Genomic DNA, 23,457 nt, shown 5'->3' on the forward strand with positions numbered 1-23,457 from the left:
TGTGAAGAAAGAAAGAAAGCATCGATTGTCTATGAAAGGAAGTTTGACGGGATGAATGGAAGATTAGCAAAAATGTAGTTGTGCTCACATATAAATTGTATTAAAAGATGTTTTACCTAAAATAAACGAGATTCAGTGTTTAAATACTTTTGGTTTTCATTTCCACCGCCTGGTCCCACAATTTTGGGGGCTCGTCCGGGATCGAGCGTGGAAATGAGAAAAAACGACGCGTGATGAGCACACAGGACGACGACGGCCATTAAAGACGAAGACGAAAATACGACGAAATAAATTGGAAAAAGTGATTGGTGACAAAGTTGGTCGCTAGTCACTAAATATTTGAAGACGAAGACGAAAAATGACGACGCAAACAAGAAACGACGGAAGAAGTAACGCGATGCCTGGTAGCATGGTGTCCAACGACAGATTCTGCGGAATTATAAAATTCAGTGGAGAAGATAAGACCTATTCCTCGGCGAAGTGGGCCGCCGATATTGAAGATAATGCCGAGATATTCGGAGTGCCCGGCAGAAACTCATTGTCGCTCGACAGTCGCTCGTTGGTACGGCTCAGTTGTGGCTGAGATCGGAGGAGACGTACAAAACATTTGAAGAACTAAATGCCGCCTTACAAAACGAATTTCCTGATGAATTAAATAGCAAGGAAATGCACGAGCATAAATACCCAGAAGAAGAATATGACAGTCATAGATACGATTCAGGTGAAGAACAGAGTGACAGCAAAGAGATGTCAATGTCAATTCAAAACGATGTAAATAAACAAGGTTTGCATAGTGAAAAGGAGAAACTGATGAACATTTGCGAAAAATCTGTAAATATGTTGATAGATAACGGAAGTGACGTTAAACTTATTGTAGATGATGTGTATATTGTAAAAAGCGACGATGAAATGAAGACTATGAGAGATGAACCAATCGATATGAAGGTTATTCCCAAAGATGATATCCCTGAAGCACACTGGCCAACGCATATATCATCGATGGAACAGATTTCAGTGGAGGAAGAAGTAGAATGGTTAAGAGAGGGTATAATTCAAGAAAGTTACTCAGATTATTCTTATCCTCTGGTTTCGGTGACAAGAAGAAAGACAAGGAAGTTGATAAAGTTTAGAAATCAAGTGGTACCGAGGCGAAGAAGGATAAGAAGGCGAGTGACACTTGTGAGAAGAAAGATAAGAAGAGAAGCAAAACACGAGATAAAAAAGATGAAAATAAAGAAGGAAAAGAAGATGAAAAGAAAGAAGACAAGAAAGAAGAAAAGAAAGGAAGTGATATTGGGAGAAAGAAAGATAAAAGTGATGATGAACGAATGATGACGAATGTGTGTGTTTTAAGTTGTAATGCCGTATTTGTTTATTATTATTAGTTAAGGTGTAATGCCGTATTTGTTTATTTTTATTAGTTAAGGGGTTAATCATTTAAGTTGTTTTAAATGCACATGCTGAGGGCAGCATGTAAGCAGGATGGCCGAGTTGTAGGAATGGAACATTATCATTTATTATTATTTGGATGAACAGAGTGTGTGAAGAAAGAAAGAAAGCATCGATTGTCTATGAAAGGAAGTTTGACGGGATGAATGGAAGATTAGCAAAAATGTAGTTGTGCTCACATATAAATTGTATTAAAAGATGTTTTACCTAAAATAAACGAGATTCAGTGTTTAAATACTTTTGGTTTTCATTTCCACCGCCTGGTCCCACATAAATATAGTTCTTATAACAAAAAAATATGATGGTGACCTTGAGCTGATCTGATGATGGAAACGGAAGGCAGTCAGGGGAACTCCTCAACGGTATATAGCAACTTCGTGTTTAGGCTTGAATGATTCGTATTGATTAGTAGGACTTTTTGGTATCATTTGCACCTTACTTTTGATTGAAAATTATTGCAAATAAACTAAAAACTATTAAATAAAATAATAATAAAAAAAAATAAAAAAAAACCGACTTAGAAAAACCACTAAAATGTAAGAAATAATTTAAGGTTTACACAAATTCTACTCGTATGTGACAGTACAAGTATATTTGTAGCAGGAACTGTTCTTTTTTGAAGTTGGTGCCATATTTCTTCAGATTATGATATTAACCCTGACGAATAGCTGTCAATGAAACATTTGCTTAGTTTTAAATACATTTAATTGATTAAATACTAGTTAATTAGCTTAAAATTAGTGTAATTGTATAGATATACTTCCAATAATTGTGTAAAAAGTGAAGTTTGAGCCTCACGACTTGGTTTTAAACAAATTGATGAGGTTGAAATTGGACCCACCTGTAACCTGTCAAACTTCAAATTTCCAACGAATTATCAGGCGAGTATTGTGTTAAATTATCTAGACTTCCCTCCCTTTCAGCCTTAAGCCATAACTATCTAAATATTCTAACTTTCTTTGCCGTTTTACTTTCCCTTTGTTCTAATAAGTAGGTAATATATTTGACTTTGTTTTCTTTTCTTTTCAACCCCAATTTATTCCACAAATCTAGTAACTTTACTTATCCTATACAAAAACTGTAGTCTCCCTGTCCCCTCTCATCGTTTAATTTCAAATTTTACCACAATACACACTAGGTTTAATAGTAAAAAACAACAAATTTTATTCAGTAATTCCCTTCTAACATAACCTGTTCCCCATCCCTGTAGTCTTGTAGGTAGTCCTGGTTTAGGAATAGGGAATTAAATCCTTCTATGACTCGTGTGCTCGGTTCACTTGACTTATATGTGGAAGTGAATTTGAATGCCTGTACTTGTTACATAGATAACTAACAAAACAACCTTTCATTGTATCTTTAGCTTATTGAAACTATTATTTATTTATTATTTACTAAGTTTTTTTTTTTTTATAAATGAATAGAGTAATATTTCTTTAGTGAAACTAGGTTAGAATTTAAAATATACTACTTAATTAAACTTCAAATTATCAGTATTTTTAGTAGTTAAAGAGTCTTTACTGTTTTGTATCTAAAATTCTGATAAGAAGCCTATCTGAGGTTCTCTGACTATTCACCGCTTATCCTATACCGATATACTACCGTAGCACCCCGTGTTTTTTCAGACAAAACCAAGATGATGTCCCGAAGCAAGGCACAGACCCGTGACTTGGAACTCCGACTGAGGACAACCTTGGAGGACCTCAAAGCATCCCGTGAACTGACCGACCAACTCATGAAGGAACGGGAGGAAAATGAAAAAGAATTTGAGTGCCTATTACAAAAGAACACAGTGCTAAAGAATGAAATGTGCGAACAGGATATCCTGTACCAAGACCTGCAAGGCAAGTGTGATGAGCTCAATGGTCTACTGAGGTCATATCATCAGTGCCAGAACATCCATGAAGCTGCGTTGTCTCAAATCCACAGCCTGGAACAACAGCTGGCTGAAGCCAACGGAGACCTCCAAAGACGGAATGAGGAGAAAGAGCGGGATGAAAATGACAAAACCATCGCTTTGTATGAGGAACTGGTCAACTCACAATGTAAAGCAGTACCTACCATAGACCTCACTACACCTTGCAAAGAGCCCTGCGAACACAAAGTGACAACTAAGATTATTGGTGCGAATAAACGGAAAAAATACTGTAAAATCAACAGATTTATAAAGAGAAGCCAACATACAGTGAGAAAGATCCAAAAAAGCTCACATCACCATATGAAGTCCATTAATGAAGAAAATGTTAGACTTGGACTACTGGTCCATAAGTACGAAAATGAAATCTTAGTCCATAGGCAGGAGCTTTCAGAATGCAACACTTATTATGAGATGAACATGGCAATGTTGCAGCGCAGACTAGTCAACTTAGAGTCTGCCCTTAACAGTACCCGGGTGCCATATTCTGGGGATATAACCACCAGTCCCCAGATGTCAGCATCACCTGAGCAGCCAGCAGACAGTGTCGTACCAACAGACGCTCAGCTGCCACCTGCCTGCCCCCCTGCTGATGTCCATCCAACTACCACAATCTGCAACGACGAGTCCGTCGTCGAGACGAGTAGTGTCCTACCACCTGACGCTCAGCTGCCACCAGCCTGCAATCTTCATGAGAACCAGCCTACTACAGTCTGCAACGACGAGACAGCCGTCCAAACGACCAGCCCGTCACCGTGTGACCAGCCCGAGATTGCCCTATCTTCAACACCGTGTACCGGCCTGCTTCGAGAAGCTCCTTATGAGACAATTGTTTTCTCTGATAAGCTAGGTAGCAAGATGGGTCATATGCTGAATGACTATCTCAGGCAAAATGTAGTTAACATATGTATGCCAGGCGCCACATTTAAGCAAATTGTGGATAGGATAATATCAGGGCAATACAGCTTGAACACTACAATAGTAGTACTAGTAGGAAATAGCATAGATGTAAAGAAGGAGGACCTAATTCAGTGTTATGACGCACTTTCTGACATGAATGTTACGAAAACCATAATTTGTGCATTCCCCTACTCCGCTTCACGGACCACAAAGCAGAACAGCTATATTCATGATTTAAATATGTTATTATTTAACATGACCTTTGGTGACCGAGAGAAAACGATGTATTTCGATACAAATAAATTTATTAATAATTTTATTTTGACCAGGAGTACATTATTTGTACCTAAATTTTATAAGCGACAGATAGCTAAGTTGTTAGCTTACAATATTTATGACCCTGTTATAAGTTGTATAACAGAAGTAGGACCAACTGATACGATAGTTAGTAGTAATACTAATGTAAATTTAAACTGCCAGGTACGACAAGAGATGAGCAACTGAGAGTTGTACACCAGAACATTCAGGGGCTTTCTCGCAAACTTCTAATGTTAGAATTATTTTTAGAACAATACGACGTAGACATAATTTGTATTACTGAACATCACCTAAAAAATGATGACATGAATTTCAATGTAAAAAATTACAATGTTATTAGCTCATTTAATAGGAAATCGTTAGACAAAGGAGGATCATTAATATTTGTAAAGAACAATTTAAAATGTAAGGAAAGGAAAGATATTGTAAAATTATCAGTCGAAAGAATAGCTGAACTAGCCTGTGTTGAGATGGACAAGTATATAATTGTAAGCGTGTACAGGCCCCCATCTACTGACTATAAAGTATTTGAGAAAGTGATGGAGGATAGTCTTACCATCTTATCTAGGAGCTCAAAACAAGTGGTCGTGGTGGGAGATTTTAATATTGATTTATTAGTTGAGACTTCTATGAAATGTTCTATAGTTAACTTGTTTAAGTCATTTAATTTAAGTAATGTTTTCCTGGAACCAACCAGAATTACTCCCACCTCAGCGACTTGTATTGATAATATTTACTATAATATTTACTGTAATTGTGATTTTACTAATAATTCTGTAATCAATTGTTTACCATCCGACCACAGTGGGCAAATTATTTCGTTTCCTTGTTCTTTTGAACTTAAGTCAGCCACTTTCAAGTTCAGACCAGTAACATCATACAGAATTGATAAGTTTAAATCTCGATTGAACAGTAAACTTGACTACTGTAGAAGCTCTGAAAGAAATCCCAATGATGCCTTTAAGGAAATATTTCAAGGTTTGTCTCGAGAATTTGAAAACGTGTTCACTAAGAAAGAAGTAGATGTTAATTGTAAACTAAGTCTTAATGACTGGGCAACATCGGGAATTTATAAGAGCAGACGTAAATTATATGATCTCTATGAACAGCGTACATTTACTCATGACGATAACTTTAGAGATTATGTAAAGAAATATACAAAGATATTCAAAGCCGTTTGCCACCAAGCTAAATCAGATTATATAAATAGAAAGATTAAAAACTCTAATAACAAGATTAAAACCGTATGGAATATCATTAATACTGAAACCGGGAAGAATAAACCACGTGATTTAAATTTTGAACTTAAAATTAATGATAAAATTGTTTCATCTAGTGAAGAAGTGGCTTCCGTCTTTGAAGATTTTTTCCGTAGTATACCGATAGCTACAACTGAGAACCTTGATTCATCTTGCGCTGAAGCTGAACGTTTGCTAAGAGGGAATGCACCGCCTTGCGATCTCGACTTTCAATTTCATGGTATAAATACACAGACTATAATTAGCACTTATAAAGAATTAAATTTAAAAATGACAGAAGATTTATGGGGCATGTCCGTTAAAGTTATTAGTCATGTTATTGATATCCTAGCACCCCACTTGGCTAATCTTTTTAACAGATGCATTGAGGTCGGTGTATTCCCCGATTTGATGAAACTTAGTAAACTAATACCGCTTTTTAAATCTGGTGAGAAAAATGATCCCAATAATTTTAGGCCTGTATCAGTTTTGCCAGTATTGAGTAAAATATTTGAAAAAATTATGCTACATCAAATGCTTTCGCACTTTAGTATTCACGGCCTTCTCCATAACCAACAGTTCGGTTTCACCAAAGGTCGATCTACAACTGACGCTGGTGTCGCGTTGGTCAAACACATATTTGGTGCTTGGGAGGAGCGTCTTGATGCTGTGGGTGTATTTTGCGATCTATCGAAAGCATTTGATTGTGTGGATCATGCCACTCTACTTATGAAACTTAAATATTATGGGCTAACTGGCAAAGCTCTTACATTATTGGAATCATACTTGAGCAACAGAACTCAACTAGTTGACATAAATGGAGTGCGTTCGGCTGGCTGTCCTGTCAGTATGGGTGTTCCCCAAGGCTCGATTTTAGGACCATTCTTGTTTCTTGTATATGTTAACGATTTACCGTTTTTGGTAGATAAATTATGTGAGATAGTACTGTTTGCTGATGATACTTCACTTATATTTAAGTTGAAGCGACAAGAAGTCAATTTTGACAATGCAAACAGTACTCTTTCCATAGTTGCTAATTGGTTCACTGTAAATAATTTAGCTCTTAACTCCAAGAAAACAAAATGTATTAAATTCACTTTGCCTAATGTAAGACAAGTAGAGACATATTTGACATTGAATAACGATAAGCTAGAGTTAGTAAATGAAACGGTATTCCTGGGTATTACAATTGACTCAAAGTTGCAATGGGGACCCCATATTGAGAGGATAGCCGGTAGATTGAGTTCTGCAGCTTATGCGGTTAGAACCATTAGACAGTTAACAGATGTAGATACAGCCAGGCTTGTGTATTTTAGTTATTTTCATAGTGTTATGTCTTACGGAATTCTATTGTGGGGACGAGCGGCTGACATTAATCAAATCTTTGTTCTGCAAAAACGAGCAATTCGAGCCATATATGTATTAGGGTCTAGAATTTCATTAAGAGATACGTTTAAGGAAATAGGTATATAGGCTTTAAGCGATAAGACCGCCATTTGTACATATGTGTTAGATTAAGTTTTGTATTGTTGTCCATATTTTTGTGTGCAAATAAAGAATATCTTATATCTTATATCTTATACTAACTGTTCCATGCCAATATATCTATGAAAATATTATATATGTTCGTAAAAACTTAAATTCATTTAGTAAAGTAGGAGCCACTCACGATATTGAGACCAGAAACAAAAATAGGTTGCTTTTCCCCACACTCAGACTTTCGAAAACAAACACATCATTCATGGGGAACTGTATACGTTTTTATAATAAATTATCAAATGAAGCAATAAGCCTTACTGAGCAAAAATTTAAGAATTATGTTAAAGCTACATTATGTAGTAAAGCTTACTATAGTATAAATGATTATATAAACGACAAAAACGCGTGGTCTTGTCCACCTCAGCTAAGGCTATTGAAAAAATTAAATGGATATAGGTACTTAAGTAAAATTGTAGGTACTAGATATAAGTAAAAATTGTAATAGATTATAAGGAACAAGTTGAAAAGATGCTCGAGGAGTTTCTTTCGCCATTTCTTTCCTTCTCAATGACGGGGCCTTTGTGAAATGGTGGTAGATGACTATCGACAAATAATTGTAAAATTTTACGTCGATTAAACCATTTGAATTTGAATTATAAAACATTTATTTTGATTACCTACTTACCTGCGGGACGGCAGCTAGGATCGCAGAAATGTAAGTAAGAAAACGAACGATGAAACGTACTTTCATCGTTTTTTATTTACTTTAGAAATCTACACAGAGTCCAACCCCTAATCGGGATTTAAGCAGCCAAGTCTGAAATAGTTTGTAAATGGACTTTTGGGCCTGAATCTACTCAAATACTTCTCGCCCACTCGAATGCGTCCCAACTGGTCCCAACCCACATCCCAATCAGCCAGTAATGTATCCATGACATCTTGGCTACCTTCATATTTATTTATGAAAGTAAATGACGAGATTTCTCCGAAAGAACTGTTTTAGATTCATCTATTTTCGTGAAATGTTGTTGGTGCTCTTTTAAAGGGAAAGGATAAATACAGAAATAAACTATTCAGAGAAACTGTCAAAAGCGTCTTTTAATTTAACATTTTACATAATAAAAGTAAATACTCAGTTAGGCAAACTCGTATATTTTGATCGAGATTTTAACAAACTATTCATAGTTTTAGGGTCCTGAATAATGTCCTCAATATTAACTACTTCAATACAAATGAAATAATTTGACAAAATATCCTTCGCATTGTGAATGGAAATACAAAAAGTACCAACAAAGTAGTAACAATTCGAGCAGTAATGGCATTCCAAAAGCCGGGTACCTGGCCGCGGTCACTCTCAAAGATCCATTCAATGAAATTAAAAATACTCACTTTGCAAACATAGCAAAAGCGACACTAACGTCAAGGATTTTAAAATTTACCTTTAAATAAATTATTCATGCAAGGAATACTTTTTGAGCACGTAACAGGCAAGTTATCCTGCGTAACTTTACTACGCCGCTGAAGTTTGATCAGAATTTGTCTGAGATTTAGCGCGATTTCTTATTCCGGCATCGCGCAATCGTTAGGTCAATCATATTGAATTTATAAATGGCGGGAGTCAGCAACTTTATAGCGGGGTTCTCACCTCGCTCGTAAATTGGCCCGGAGCAACTTCCCCGTAACTGATATCGTGACTCCGTAAGACTTCCCGGATAAATTCACGTTGAATCTGAATAAAGATCTTAGCGGTGGGTCGGTAAAGTTTACATTTGTGTGTGAGGAGCGGGCCGGCTGCCGCCTGCAGGTGCTGCTGGCTCCGATGGGGCTTATCGCCGGCGTAAATAAAGATTACTTTTGTGTGTCTTTGAAGAGGAGGGTTTGCTTAGTGTTGTGCGTTGTTATCGTGTTTGTATCGGAGATTTGCGGTACAAAGACGGTACGTGACCTTTTATTTAGTTTAAATAAATCAATATAAACATCTGTTACCGCTACTTTATAAACATAACCACGTTTGGTTCTCTATTGTACCAGTTGTGTGCTATTTGCTAATAATATTATCTTGGAATTGGTATGGACAAAATAAGCCTCCCCGTTGGAGGTTAGGTTAGGTTACTCTAGCACCTGTCTGTCACCTAGTTGAGGCAGATCGGCAAAACCGTACTTGTACCAACCATTCGGAGCAAGAAGTCGACATGCCAAGCCGAAAGTTTCCGGTCAAGCACCTTAAGATTTAAATTTGAACAACAACCAACAAGATTACAATAGAATGGAGACTCGTGGATTAAACATTCATGAACCGGTTCCTACAGACACGATTTTAGTTTTTATTTACACCGAATGACACATTGAAGACATCGGGCAAGGTTGTCCGGATACGACGCTATTAGCATACCTACATACCTAGACCTTCGACAATGGCTCATCGATATCTGCCTAGTTTACATACAGATAAACCACCCGGAACAAAGGAGCATTGTCGGTGGGTAACGAAACAGGTCCTAACACGTCTGCCTCTGTCTGATAACACACGCATGTCACACTGTGTATATTTAGTTAGTTACACATTAGAACCTTAGATTACTTATCAATATACCTACGAACAAGATGCTGTCACATAAAAAAACAAACCAAAAAACTGTCCGCATTTTTTTTACCGTCAGACCGTTTTAAAAGCTCACGAAGCTCGTTAGTGTATTTTCAGCCGGTAATTTACGCGGATATATGCCCTTTCTGGAGTAAGTATCGTGAGTAGGTACCTACCACTACCTACTGCCTATATGTACCGGAAATGTTTTGCAAAGTCAACTAGTGTAAAAGGTTTGCACGTATAAAATCAATTTAGATTTGAATGCTGCGACACGCTCGGGCTTTTCGGGTTCAAAAGCTGGATTTCAGGGACCATGTGCGATGTGCGATTCAAATAAAAATTTTTTTTTAGCTCTCTACCTGAATAGCTTGGGTATCATCTGTTTTAGTGAAGCTGTGGTCTGACTGTGTAATAAGTACCACAAATCTGAATGTACCTATAATATATTTTTCTCTAATAATACCGTGTACAAACTATATTTATACATCTAAACTATAATAATGTAGGTATATTTTTTTCCAATACGTACACATATGGAAATCATTCAAAATTATGATGATGAGCATAGAGAATTACGAGGCTTTAGTCAAAGGGCACTTCAAATTTAGGGATCCAATTTAGGTTAAATTACTTTTGAGAGTACGATAATTAGAAAATTCTAAGAAATGAGGACTGAAATAAATTAATTCTAATGGAGGAAGTTCAACATTTTACAGGTTGGGATTTTCAGTGATCCTATGATTATGAATTACACAACGCAAGCTCTAGATAATTATAAAATGCTACAGAGAAATCCAACTGTGAGGGCAGTCTCTTGGTGATTCGCGAAACAGCACCTCTTAGAATCGTGTGACCTAATCAGTGTAGAATTTAATTAATATTCCCTAACTGTATTGATATATTTAGCGTCGCCGTGACACGCCGAGCCATCGCTTTGTGCATCCATCTCCCCGAGTCCCTTTGTCACACGGGGCGAGCGCGAGGAGACAAATAGACGAGCGTTTACCTACATTAATTTACCAGCACATACAGATATGTGTATGTAGCACGGATTACTTAATAGGCTACTAGCTTGAGCTATTGTTAAGCCATGTGCTTACTTAATCGGCCGGCCCATAGACGCAGTGGGCAAGCGCTCGGCTTCGCACGTTGAGGGCCCGAGTTTGAGTCCGGCAGACGCTGAAATTCCATGTTGTGTAGCAATCGAATTCAGGGACTATCGATAGAACGTGTCACTTTACTTTCATAGCAGTTGAATTCTATAGGAATATTGGAGCATGGAAAAAACCATTCACTGTGGATGGAAAATTTAAAGGAAAATCCCTAACTTCCGAACTTCACTATGGACTAAGTATCGATTGTTCTTCAATAACATTGAAAACTTTAGTTTTCAGAAATTCTACAATAGCATTAGGAAAATGAATACCCGTTCGAAATAATAGATGGCAATGAACCCACAGATTTTTCCTGACTTTTGACTTGTCAAAAATGCCCTGACTTTTAACCTGTCAAAAATTCAGTGCATGAATGCCGCTTCTGCCTCCCCTGTAATAAGGTTCTATAAGCGTGGGTGTGGACTTGAAGAATGGGGCAGATCAATCAAAACTTGTGTTTCATATTCCGTGTTCTTAGTAAGGGACGATGAATAACCAAATTATGTCTATGTTACGTAACAAAACTTCGCTATTACCACACAAAGGATAATCAAATTATGAAAATTAATTTGCCATGAAGCCAGAACGGATGGCGACGCCTGAGACCCGCTAAACAGGCTTAACCCATTTTAATTAACACACCCAGAAGCTGCCATGCTACAATATATTTATTTTAGTATACCGGATACTGTTATTACCTATTAAAAAAAAAAACACTGTTAAGTAAACTGAGAAAAAGTAGGATATATACATAATTATACAATAAGCTTTGGACTTTTAACTAGTCGGTAGTGGTTGTTAAGAAAAGTAGGAAATAGAACAATGTCTTTATTAGTCACCAAAATAAGAAAACAGACAAAAAATACTTATAAACTAGGAACAATGAACGATAGGCGGCAACTGATGATAGCGTTTAAAGTTATGATGGTAATGCATCTACAGGTGTTGCAAAGAGGTTATACTAAGCTGAAACCTACATGTGCAGCATGTTAATAATTCAAATTCGCAAAAAAAAACATTCTTCATAGTAAAAAAGTCACGTGACCAACAAAGTTAATATAGAAAATAAAAGAAAACGCGATTTTGAAATTCAGATTTTATTTTCGGGCTTATATATAACATGCTGCATATGTAGGTTTCGGCTTAGTATACCCTTTTTGCAACACTCTGCATAGTTGAAATTATCTCTGTATAATTAAAATTTAGGCTACGCATCGGTTCAATACATACATACACCATAGAGCTGTTCCGAGCTGCGACATAATGATAGCTGACCTACGATAGTAAAGTGCACCTTAAGAAGTAGGTAGATGCTACGCAACGTGAAAATTACGGTATATTTCGATCCAGTAACATTCGCAATGCACATTTCCGGCCTCAGTCACATGTATCCTCCCTTCCCTAAATTTGAGTGCTATGAGGTTAAAGCAAGTTCGTTTATTTTTTATTTGCGGTGCCTACGCGGCGCATCACGGTGAGGCGACGACGCAGATAACTTAGTTGAGTACATACGTGCAGAAGAGCCACTACTGTTTCAGTCATAGAACAACACAGACTTGGGTTTCATACTCAATGGTTTCAGTCATCACAAGCCAACAGTCGTCCAATAGAGGCTCCTCTCTACGGTTGATAAGGTCGTATCGTAACTATGTACTAACGTAAGGACTAACGAAAAATATTGTGTATCAATAAATTAAAATTCAACATCACGCAGATAATAGTGCTTATATGCCAATAGTGAAACATGAAATGTCGACTACCTAGGGAAAAGTCTTAATACCTACATGTGAAAACTTGTGATTTTTTAAAATTCATAAACCGTCAAGTTCTTCGGCGGTTTGAAATGTTTGATTTTGATAGCAAGGTATGGAGTTATAACTCTATATAATAATATATCCTTCATCAGTGTTGAGTTGACCGCAAAGCGGCCTTTCTGCGCATATTGCGATGGCATCGTCTCCACACACTTTATTCACCGCCTTGGAGTTTGGGTCGCACTCGCCCCTGTTAAATTCAACATGACTCGCCGCTTTTCGGCAGGTAGCCGGCCTTTGAATATTTTATTTCATGTAGCATGTCTCGTACGTGCTCTATTATAATCGGCTGTGTTGCTTTTTGTTTCCACGCTGCAGGGCCGGATCCAGGATTTTTAAGGGACTCCCATCTGGTCTTCATAATGAATGGTTTTGATAACATTTGCAGCACATTTATGTAGGTGCAACGAAAATAGTTAGTTGATTTAAAACATCCGGTTAAATAATTATGAATAGAACCAAAACTGTACGTGATCTATGCACGAAATGGGAATTTCGCCGCCAGAAATAACTGAAGTATATTTTGGGGGGTCTTCTACCCCGTAGCCCGCCCTGAGCCCGGCCCTGTGCGTCCGTGGGACAACAAGGGCCGTGTCAAAGAGGATTCGCCGGAGGGCAAACAACTCGTTCTGTCCTGTTCCGTGTGGGTACTGGGCACCCAGTTTTTTCAGTTTTTGGTTAAATTGTTAGTTTAGGTGTTTAACCATGTCGTGTTGTAACTTTTGCAATACCTGGAATAATGAAAATTGCTGCTCCTAATAGTTAATAAGTACCTACGTTAAAAGCTGTGGTAACCAGCATATAGGTAGTTAAGAAATTTTTACACCAGAATTTTACGGTAGGTAAGTTAATTATTAGTGAAATTTATAATTATGTAATTTACTCATTTAGGTATCTAAAAAACAGGGTAAGCAGAAACAAAATTTAAGTAAGTATACTTATTGCTGAAAACCTGGTAAGTAGGTAGGTACCTACTAGGGCATGCAATACCGGTAATATTTTCAATACCGGTATTGAGTTCCGGTATTATAACTCAATACCGGTATTAGACTTCCATATTATAAATGGCATATATTTTGTTTAAAGGTCGTATAGGGCAAAATACAACAAGAAAAAGCAATCAAATACTGTATTATGTACTTAATATTTTTTTACGAGAATTGAGTATTAGAGTTAAAATTTTAGAACGCATGGACAACAAGTAGGTTTCCAAAGGCCAAAAACCGCATGTAACGGTTGAAAACAAGTGCACTTTCATTTTTCTTTCATAGTATATATAATAGGAGCACATGGCTAACTATATCTTAATCGCTTGATTTATAGCCTAAAAATGTCCGATTCCGGTATTACTTACCGGTATTAACTTTCAATACCGGTATTGAAAAAAGCGCGGATTTTGTCCGGGATCCCGGTATTACGCAATACCGGTATTGCGGTATTACATGCCCTAGTACCTACCTATTGCTGAAGATATTTTAAAATAATTTCAGTTAAGTAGTTACAAATTATAAAAATCATAACTACTTACTTACCTATTTCTATATTTCGTAAAAATTGCGAAGCAATGGTAATAAAATAGTTAAATCTGCGCGTAACGAACACATTTACTAATTTTGATGAAACTGTGCTATCCTGATCATGTCACGTCACAAACAAAAACAACGCATTCGAATAGAATATCTACCCATACATTTTCCCCAAAAAGAAATAAATGAAAAGAAAAGGTTAAAATTACATTTCTGATTAACACAATAATGAGAATTACCATCATAAACAGGAGTTATACGTTTGGTCATCAGCATCTATCAGCCGGTCGTAAAGGAACATGATTCATGCTTTAACTGCCAACATCAACAACAAACCAAACTGTACCTAAATAACGTTTTTGAAGTCATCCGTCGAGATACAGTCGGCAACGGCAGCACGATATGATGGTCCGGGTCTATAAACCTCTACAATGCACATTTTGATGATGTTTTCAATGTGTTTTTAATTTAAATAAACAAATTATAGCATCTTTACATTTCAATTACCAGTCTTGCATAATATTAATACCTAAGTATATTATAAAAATTACACAAGAATAGGTGTACCTAATTAAAAACTCCCACCTTTGAGCTATAAATATCAGACCAGTGACCATATCGGACCCGCAAAATTAATTGCTTAAATAATTCAAGAATTTAATAAAAGACCTTTAACATACCTTCTCATACCGTAGACATTACCAACAGAATTTAAATAAACAGAGCGTCTCGCGCCGCACCGTGGGACCCGCCATTCATATGCGCCTGCGCAAGAGGTAACTCCAACTTATCCAACAACGAACGAACGAGAGCCGTCATACGACCCGTAAGTTTAATGCAATGAGATAGAATCGTGGTTAGCCCAGCAGTGCTCTGAAACGTATTTTTTCGTAAGGTAGAGTGGTATTCTGCGCCTACGCAGCCCGGAATGTCCCGCTAGTGGCAGACAATGGACCCGGGAGGGTCACTCTCTGAGTCGACGTACGAACTAACGAGAATTGTCAAGCTGCGTACAGACCGGCCAAACGAACGCCAACGCAATCTGCCCTGTATTATGTATGATAAATATCTATCGTTGGGCGTTCGTTGGGCCGGTCTGTATATACGCAGCTTCACGCAATCGGCACGCTTAATACAACGAGATAGGAGGGCTACCGCTTCGTTTTTCCAAAACTTCGGAGCGCTGCGCTAACCACGAACCTATCGCGTTGTATTAATCGTGTAGAGACTGTAGAGTAACCCCTAGACGTCGCGTAGGCTGTATGAGGCTGTGTTCAATTGAATAATGCATACTTTGATTGTGTTCTATGGCGATATGCTTGAAATGCGATGAGTCATTATTGTGCATGTTTTTTATGTAGTCAAGCCGCTAATGTGGTTCTAAGGGGGTAGGCAGAGGGCTAATATAGTAAGTATACAGAGAGCTATTTTTTATATTTCATGATCATCACAACTCATCACGTCCCCACTGCTAGGGCTCGGGTTTCTATCCAATGAAGGAAGGGTTTTAGGCCTAGTCCACACTGCCTAGTGTGGGTTAGTGGACACTCTGTTTATATTTAGCGTTTAGACATTTAGAACTCCTCGTACCTATATTCTTTTTAGTAATGTAGGGACGACATTACAATGTTCAGCTTACTTTGCACCTTAGTAATCTAAGTCAGTCTCGGGTTGGCCGGGTTGTGAGTGGTCGCATACCAATTAACTTTTGACCATATTTCAAGTGCTAAATAAATATATAGTTACGTGGACTTATAATCTATTATTCGCAACCCAATCCCCGAGTCTCAACATTGGTGACCCGACGATTGAAGTGAACCGCGATCGATAAAGTGCAATCATGAACCCTTCTCCGTCACTTCCGGCCGGTGAAAACGCTTTGGCGCAGATCACGGTGTCCAGCAGGATACCGGACTTCTGGAAGGAGTCCCCACGCCTGTGGTTTGCCCAATTCGAGGCGGTGGTGGCCAATCAGAAGCTGGCCGACGAATCACGCTATAACTTAGTGATAGCAAAGCTAAGCCGCGAGCACGTCGAGCAGGTCAGTGATATTGTATTAACGCCTCCTGACACAAAGAAATACGAAGCGCTTAAAACTCGACTTCTCGTTGTTTATGAGGAGTCTGAAGTTCGACAGGTCCAGAAGCTGCTGAAGGAACTGGAGCTAGGCGACCAGAAACCCTCCCAACTACTCAGGAGGATGCGAGACCTGGCAAAGAAAAAATTCAATGATGAAACATTAAATATGCTGTGGATGGGGCATCTACCATCAGCAGTACAGGCAATTCTGACGGTGAGTGAAGTGAAAGATCTAGAGAAACTGGCTGGCATGGCAGATAAGGTAGTCGAAACGACCCGATTTGCTGAGATCCAGGAGCTGTCATGTATGCGGAGCAGTGCCGTACCCAGTTCATCAGCCACGCAGGCTACCCTCGTTGAGCAGATAGCTCAGCTCACGCGGCGCTTGGACAACATGGAGACGTCGAGGTCAAGAGGCAGGTCAGTTGGTCGTAACGGATGGAAGAGTCATCGCTCTGCGTCACGAAGTCGCGACCGGTCTGAACGCGTAAGGAGAGGAGACCCTAACTGGATGTGCTTCTACCACTTCCGGTACAAAGGAAAGGCCAACAAGTGCATTCAGCCTTGCGCATGGCAGAAGCAGCAGGAGTCAGAAGCAGGAAAAAACTAGATTCGGTGCAGCCAGAGGCGAGCAGCTGTACCGGTATAATCAGCAAACGCCTGTGTATTAGAGATAAAAAAAGTGGACTAAAATTTTTGGTGGATACCGGTGCTAACGTATCTGTGTTACCTGTGTCGAAGTATAACCATTTCGCGAGTGATTGTAGTGAATATAAGCTATATGCAGCAAATGGTAGTGTGATAAAGACATTCGGTACAAAAACAATGATATTGGACTTTTGTTTACGTCGACCGTATAAATGGACATTTATTATAGCGGAGGTAACGCAACCAATATTAGGAGCAGATTTCTTGGCTCACCACGGTTTGATTGTGGATTTATCTTCCTCTAGGTTAATTGATGATTTGACAAAATTGAAATCTATTGCCAGTATAGTGGAGGTGGATCAACCCACCGTGACAACAGTGGAGGATACGCACCCATTTCATGATTTGTTATGTAAGTACGTAAATATTACTAAACCTGCATCGTATAAGGAAGTACCTACACACGGTGTTTTTCACCACATCGAAACAACTGGACCTCCAGTATACGCTCGAGCTAGACCGTTACCACCATCTAGATATAAGAAAGTACAAGAGGAGTTTCGTTTTATGCAGGAAACAGGTATATGTAGGCCTTCAAAGAGCCCTTGGGCCAGTCCACTTCATGTGGTACCCAAGAAAAATGGGGAGTTACGTCCATGTGGGGATTATAGGAAACTAAACTCTATTACCAAGCCGGACAGATACCCGATACCTCGTTTATCTGACTTTACGTACATACTAACGGGTAAGAAAGTATTTTCTAAGATTGATATAAATAGGGCTTATCACTGTATTAGCACTGCACCAGAAGATATAGAGAAAACTGCAATAATCACGCCGTTTGGTTTGTTTGAATTCCCGCGCATGACGTTTGGGTTGCGTAACGCCGCGCAAACGTTCCAGCGATTCATGCACCATACTGTTTTTCAGGATCTGGACGTTGATTGTAAAAATAGTATCTTTTCCTATATCGATGACGTCATTTTAGCATCGCCTGACGAAGCTACACATCGTAAGCATCTAGAGTCATTATTTAAGCAGTTCGAAAGGTATAATCTTACTATAAATATGACAAAATGTGTGTTTGGAAAGGCAGAGATAGATTTTTTAGGCTATCATGTCACATCAGATGGGATTCGTCCACTGGATGATAAAGTTAAAGCCGTTAACGAATTTCCGCGGCCCAACAACATCGATGAATTGTGACGATTTTTGGGCATGGTTAATTTTTATAGGTCTCATATACCAAATGCAGTTTCATCTCAATCGATACTTACTAGTTTCATTCATGGCTCTAAAAAGAAGGACAAAACACCTATTGCTTGGACGCCAGACGCTGAGCTAGCATTTGAGGAATGTAAGGCGAGCTTGTGCGATGCGGTCATGCTGTCTCACCCGGTAGCGGATGCACCGCTCGCACTTATGACCGACTCTTCGGACACCTGCGTGGGTGCAGTGTTGCAACAACGTGTTGATAACGCTTGGTTACCTTTAGGTTACTTCTCAAAAAGTTTGTCTAAGACGGAACGGAAGTATAGCACGTATGATAGAGAGTTGTTAGGTATCTACTTAGCCATTCGTCATTTTCGGAATATGGTCGAGGGACGAATGCTGACAGTTTATACAGATCATAAACCTATTACGTTCGCGTTTAGTAAAATAAATAGCGAGAAAGAGTTACCTAGACGTACACGTCACCTAATGTTTATCAGTGAGTTCACCACAGATATCAGACATGTGAGTGGGCAAGACAATGTTGTTGCGGACACGTTATCACGCGTCGCAACTATTAGCTGTCCCACGGTTATAGACTACGAGGAACTCGCTAGGGAACAACAACAAGATACCTATATTTTACAAGTGTTGAATTCTGATGACACTGACGTTGCAGTTAAAAAAATAATACTACCTGGTAGTAGTTCATTTATTTTTTGCAATATTAGTAATGACAGAATTAGACCGTACTTACCTGAGAAGTTTCGACGTATAGCTTTTGATACAGTACATAATTTAAGTCACCCTGGAACCAGGACTACACGAAAATTGGTACAAGATCGTTTTTATTGGCCAAGTATGAATCGCGATGTTAGTCAATGGACTAAGACATGTATTCAATGTCAGCGATCAAAGGTCAACCGACATACGATGTCAGCTTTGGGATCGTTTCCCCAGTGTGACAGATTCGAACACATTCACGTAGATTTAGTAGGACCTCTACCGATTTCACAAGATGGGTTCAGATATTGTCTTACTATAATAGATAGAGGAACGCGGTGGCCAGAATGTTTTCCTACAAAAGATATAACTGCTGAAACTGTTGCACGAGTTATTCATGATAACTGGGTATGTAGATTTGGCAGCCCTAGGTTCCTGACTTCCGACCAGGGCCGGCAGTTTGAAAGCAATTTATTCAGTGAACTTATGAAATTATTAGGCATAAAAAAACTACGTACAACACCCTACCACCCACAGAGCAACGGGGCGGTAGAGCGCTGGCACAGATCGCTTAAAGCTGCGTTGACTGCTCGCTTATGTAATGCACCATCATCATGGGTGTCGGAATTACCTACGGTGTTACTAGGGCTTAGGACAGCGGTGAGGAGCGATAACGGGATAAGCGCAGCGGAATTGACTTACGGAACTACTTTGCGTTTACCTGCAGATTATTATGATACTAAGTCGAACTTAAATATTGATAGCAGTAATGAGTACGTATGGAAATTAAGAGATAATATAAGGAAATTTCGTTCTATGGCAATTAGGGAAAATAAAAATGGTAATATATTTATACATCCTGATTTAGAGACTTGCAGTCACGTTTTTATACGAAACGACGCTGTTCGTAGGCCTTTACAGCCTACGTACGATGGTCCTTTTCGTGTGTTGGATAGAAATAGGAAGGTATATTACATTCAAATGTCAAATAGAAAAGTTCATATTTCTATAGACCGTTTAAAACCAGCATATTGCTTGAGTGAACGTAACGACGAATCTTCAACGACGGACACTGAGGTTCCTAATCACGATTCTCCTGTCACTTGTACCACGCGCAGTGGAAGAGTAACAAGAGTACCTATACGATTCAGGTGAAGTTATTTAGGTACTTATAGTAGGTATTTTTTTAGGTACTTTTTTTTTTTTTTTTTTTTTGTAGATGATAAGTATGTCAACTAAATTTAATTAATATAAGTAATAAGAATACCTTGTATTTGTATTTCATATTTGTATTTTTGATGATATTCGATTATATTGTTATAACATGCACTATCTTACTAAGAATTTTAGTTTTATTATTTCGTCCAGTGAAAGCTACGATAATATTAAGCGACGCGATATACCTTTAATTTAGTTAACAATCAATGTAACAGCTAGCATAGCTACGTATCGCTTAGTAGTATGATAGCACCTTTACAGTTAGAATAAGTAGGTTACGTATAAGCATTAATACACTTTATATACATAAGTCTTTGCAAATATTTTTATTGTATCACGGATTGATTACTCGCAGTACTTATTGTCCAAATTAACAATACCTATACAATGGGTAAATCATACAGCAAGTCAGAGGAAATTATCATCGCCCAAAATGGCGCGAATAATGCTAGTAATAGCTCATTAGAGCAGAAGATAGAAGTATATGGCACAGTGGTGGCAAGTTTTCTTGTATTGTTTTTATTATGTGCTACGTGTCTCTTGTGCAAAAAGTGTAAAAAAGGAGTGAAAACCTGGGCTCGAAAGGAGTTCATTACTGCAATTTCATTAGATCAATTGGACAAAACTGCTAGGCAACAAACAGCTGCCAGCGCGCAGTACGCATGAACAGTGTATCTACATCCTTATCTAATGTTACTGTTTCTTCTTACTTAGTATTATATGTGTTTGTAACTTGATCTTCATGTTAATGTATTTACATGTCTTGTATGTGTGCGACCACGACGGCAACCTGTGTGTTTAAAATTTATTAGTAGGTATTACAGATCATTTGTAACTTTGTTCCAAAATGTTTGACATATTTTTTTCAAAAAAGGGGAGGAATGATGTAGGGACGACATTACAATGTTCAGCTTACTTTGCACCTTAGTAATCTAAGTCAGTCTCGGGTTGGCCGGGTTGTGAGTGGTCGCATACCAATTAACTTTTGACCATATTTCAAGTGCTAAATAAATATATAGTTACGTGGACTTATAATCTATTATTCGCAACCCAATCCCCGAGTCTCAACAGTAAGTACACGTATTGTGTCTTCTTTAGTCCATCCATCCAAAGGTTGTTTGGCAGAGATCGCTAATTGACTAAACTCGATAATAACGCCTTTTGTACCCTTATTAAGTTTTAATTTTTCAGTTAAACTGTTATTTATTTCTTAGTGTACAAATAAACAGTACTCATTAATGTGAACTCTGAAATCGTGAAATTGAATCTTAATTGATGTCCTTTTATCAAGTTGGTATTGCTTTGGGCGTCAAGCTTCATGATCTTGGATTAAATTTAGAGTACCTACGCATGTTAATGTATTTTGTAGGAATGTCCTCCCCGTCATCAGTTTTTTTTGTTTTGTTTTTGCTCGTTCATTAACAGTGTCGAAGTGGGGGGGCGCACGGGAAGGGCCCTCTAAGTTGTTGCCACAAAGAGAGTCAGTTAAAAGGGAAATTGTGTTGGAATCCCGTCGCTGTGTCCCGCCCACTCGCAGGCGACTCTGTATCGCGGCGGTTCCCATCGATAAATCGGATGTGGGATGTGGGAATTGAATAGTTTTCCAATTTATTTTAAATTGTCTTTTGCGTAATATTTGACATTCATTATCTTACGTAATAATTTTACTATAAAAGGTAGTAAAAGTATGGATCGACTGAGTGATCTTTATGAGCCTCTTGAATTTTAGTTCTAAGGTATGTGTATGTATTAAATAGGGATCACTATGACCGCTGGCTATGCAACCCTATACAAAAAGTTACAACACACATTTAATAAGTACCTATATAATAACTATAAGGGCGTCTTGCACAACAAAGTTAAATAAAATTAAAAAGTTTGTCTCTTGCTCTGACAGTATAATGTCAGAGCAAGAGGTCATAGATTTAATTTTATTTAACTTTGTTGTGCAAGACGCCCTAAGAGTGATAGGTATCTGGCCTGCATGTGGCATCCTAGCTAAGTTTTATAAGTTTTTTCTACTATAGTCTATCTACCAAGTCCGGAAAAAACAGTGATTCTAAAAGTTCTTGAATCAGGGAGGTGTAAAGTGTAGCTGTCGCATCGAAAGTGTGAATATAGAATATCCCTTGAGGTTACTATCATCTCACACGCAATTAATTATGGTAAAATACCTTATTAATAAAATGATTTACACCTTTGTTCATCCGTTTTTGATACGTGATTCAGTAAATACGAAAACTAAACCTATACACATGTACAGGAACGTATAGGGTAACGTAACGTACCTTGGGACGCTTGTACCTCGGGACATTGATTGTATTTTAAAATCCGGCTAAATAAACACATTAAAATTCTACCCTAGGCATAGTATTTTACTCGCTTGGCAAAACTAGTGAGTCTCGTGATCATACCAGCATCTAGTGTGTGGTGAAGACAGTATGAAGTTTTTTGGAGTCAAAAGTAGCTTTTGTATAGTTTTTTGTGTTGCTTTATCTCATTGAGGCATGCTCAAAATAAAGACATGGATGTCACGTATAACTTTTCAGTTATTTAATTTTATGACATGGCAATTATCTGAAAGATTCCTATTAATTAAAAATAAAGATATTTAAATTTTGGTTAAATATTGCTTTTTTGTACCTTGGGACACGATTAAATTTGTACCTTGGGACTAGGGTTTCGTTTTTCCCGACCTTTTTCTGTTCCCGGGAAACGGGAATTTTTTTCAAGATTTCCCGGGAATTCCCGGGAAACGGGAATTTATTTTAAATGCTTGGTTTTGCTATTATCGGGTATTAAAAGTCTATTAAAACACTTACAATTTTATCAAATATACTTTTATCACTCGTATAGGTAGAAAAAAGCAACAGTCAGATAAATTAACAACGAAAATTATAATTATTTGTTTTACATGCCGAATCATTATTCTAAATTGTAAATTAAACAATAACCAGTTTGAAAATAATATTAATATGACATATAATTAAAATAGAAATTTGATTACACTTGAGGTAATGTTTTAGAAAAATTTATTCATTCAACGATTTATCGCTCTACCTACTTCTTATTTTGGTTTTTTCTATGCGTTAGTAATTTTATAAAAAATAAAAGCGGACATATAATAAAAAATATGACAGGCGTCACACTAGCGTTAGCTTTTACATACTCTTTGGTCACATATGTAAAAGCCGATCAAT

At 37.9% G+C, this 23,457-nt stretch overlaps 1 protein-coding gene across 1 annotated transcript; it reads left to right on the forward strand.

The window, feature by feature from the left end:
* The first annotated feature begins 16,217 nt into the window (after positions 1 to 16,217).
* LOC125489251 lies at positions 16,218 to 17,066 on the forward strand. Its single transcript, XM_048624492.1, has one exon. It carries the CDS (start codon positions 16,218 to 16,220, stop codon positions 17,064 to 17,066), a length of 849 nt encoding a protein of 282 aa, XP_048480449.1.
* Positions 17,067 to 23,457: the final 6,391 nt, after the last annotated feature.

The sequence above is a fragment of the Plutella xylostella genome, chromosome 12, assembly GCF_932276165.1.
Source record: "Plutella xylostella chromosome 12, ilPluXylo3.1, whole genome shotgun sequence".
Taxonomy (NCBI): domain Eukaryota; kingdom Metazoa; phylum Arthropoda; class Insecta; order Lepidoptera; family Plutellidae; genus Plutella; species Plutella xylostella.

What these genes read in the sequence shown, in the direction of transcription:
- LOC125489251 (XM_048624492.1), top strand. Translation starts at nt 16,218, where the DNA reads ATGAACCCTTCTCCGTCACTTCCGGCCGGTGAAAACGCTTTGGCGCAG.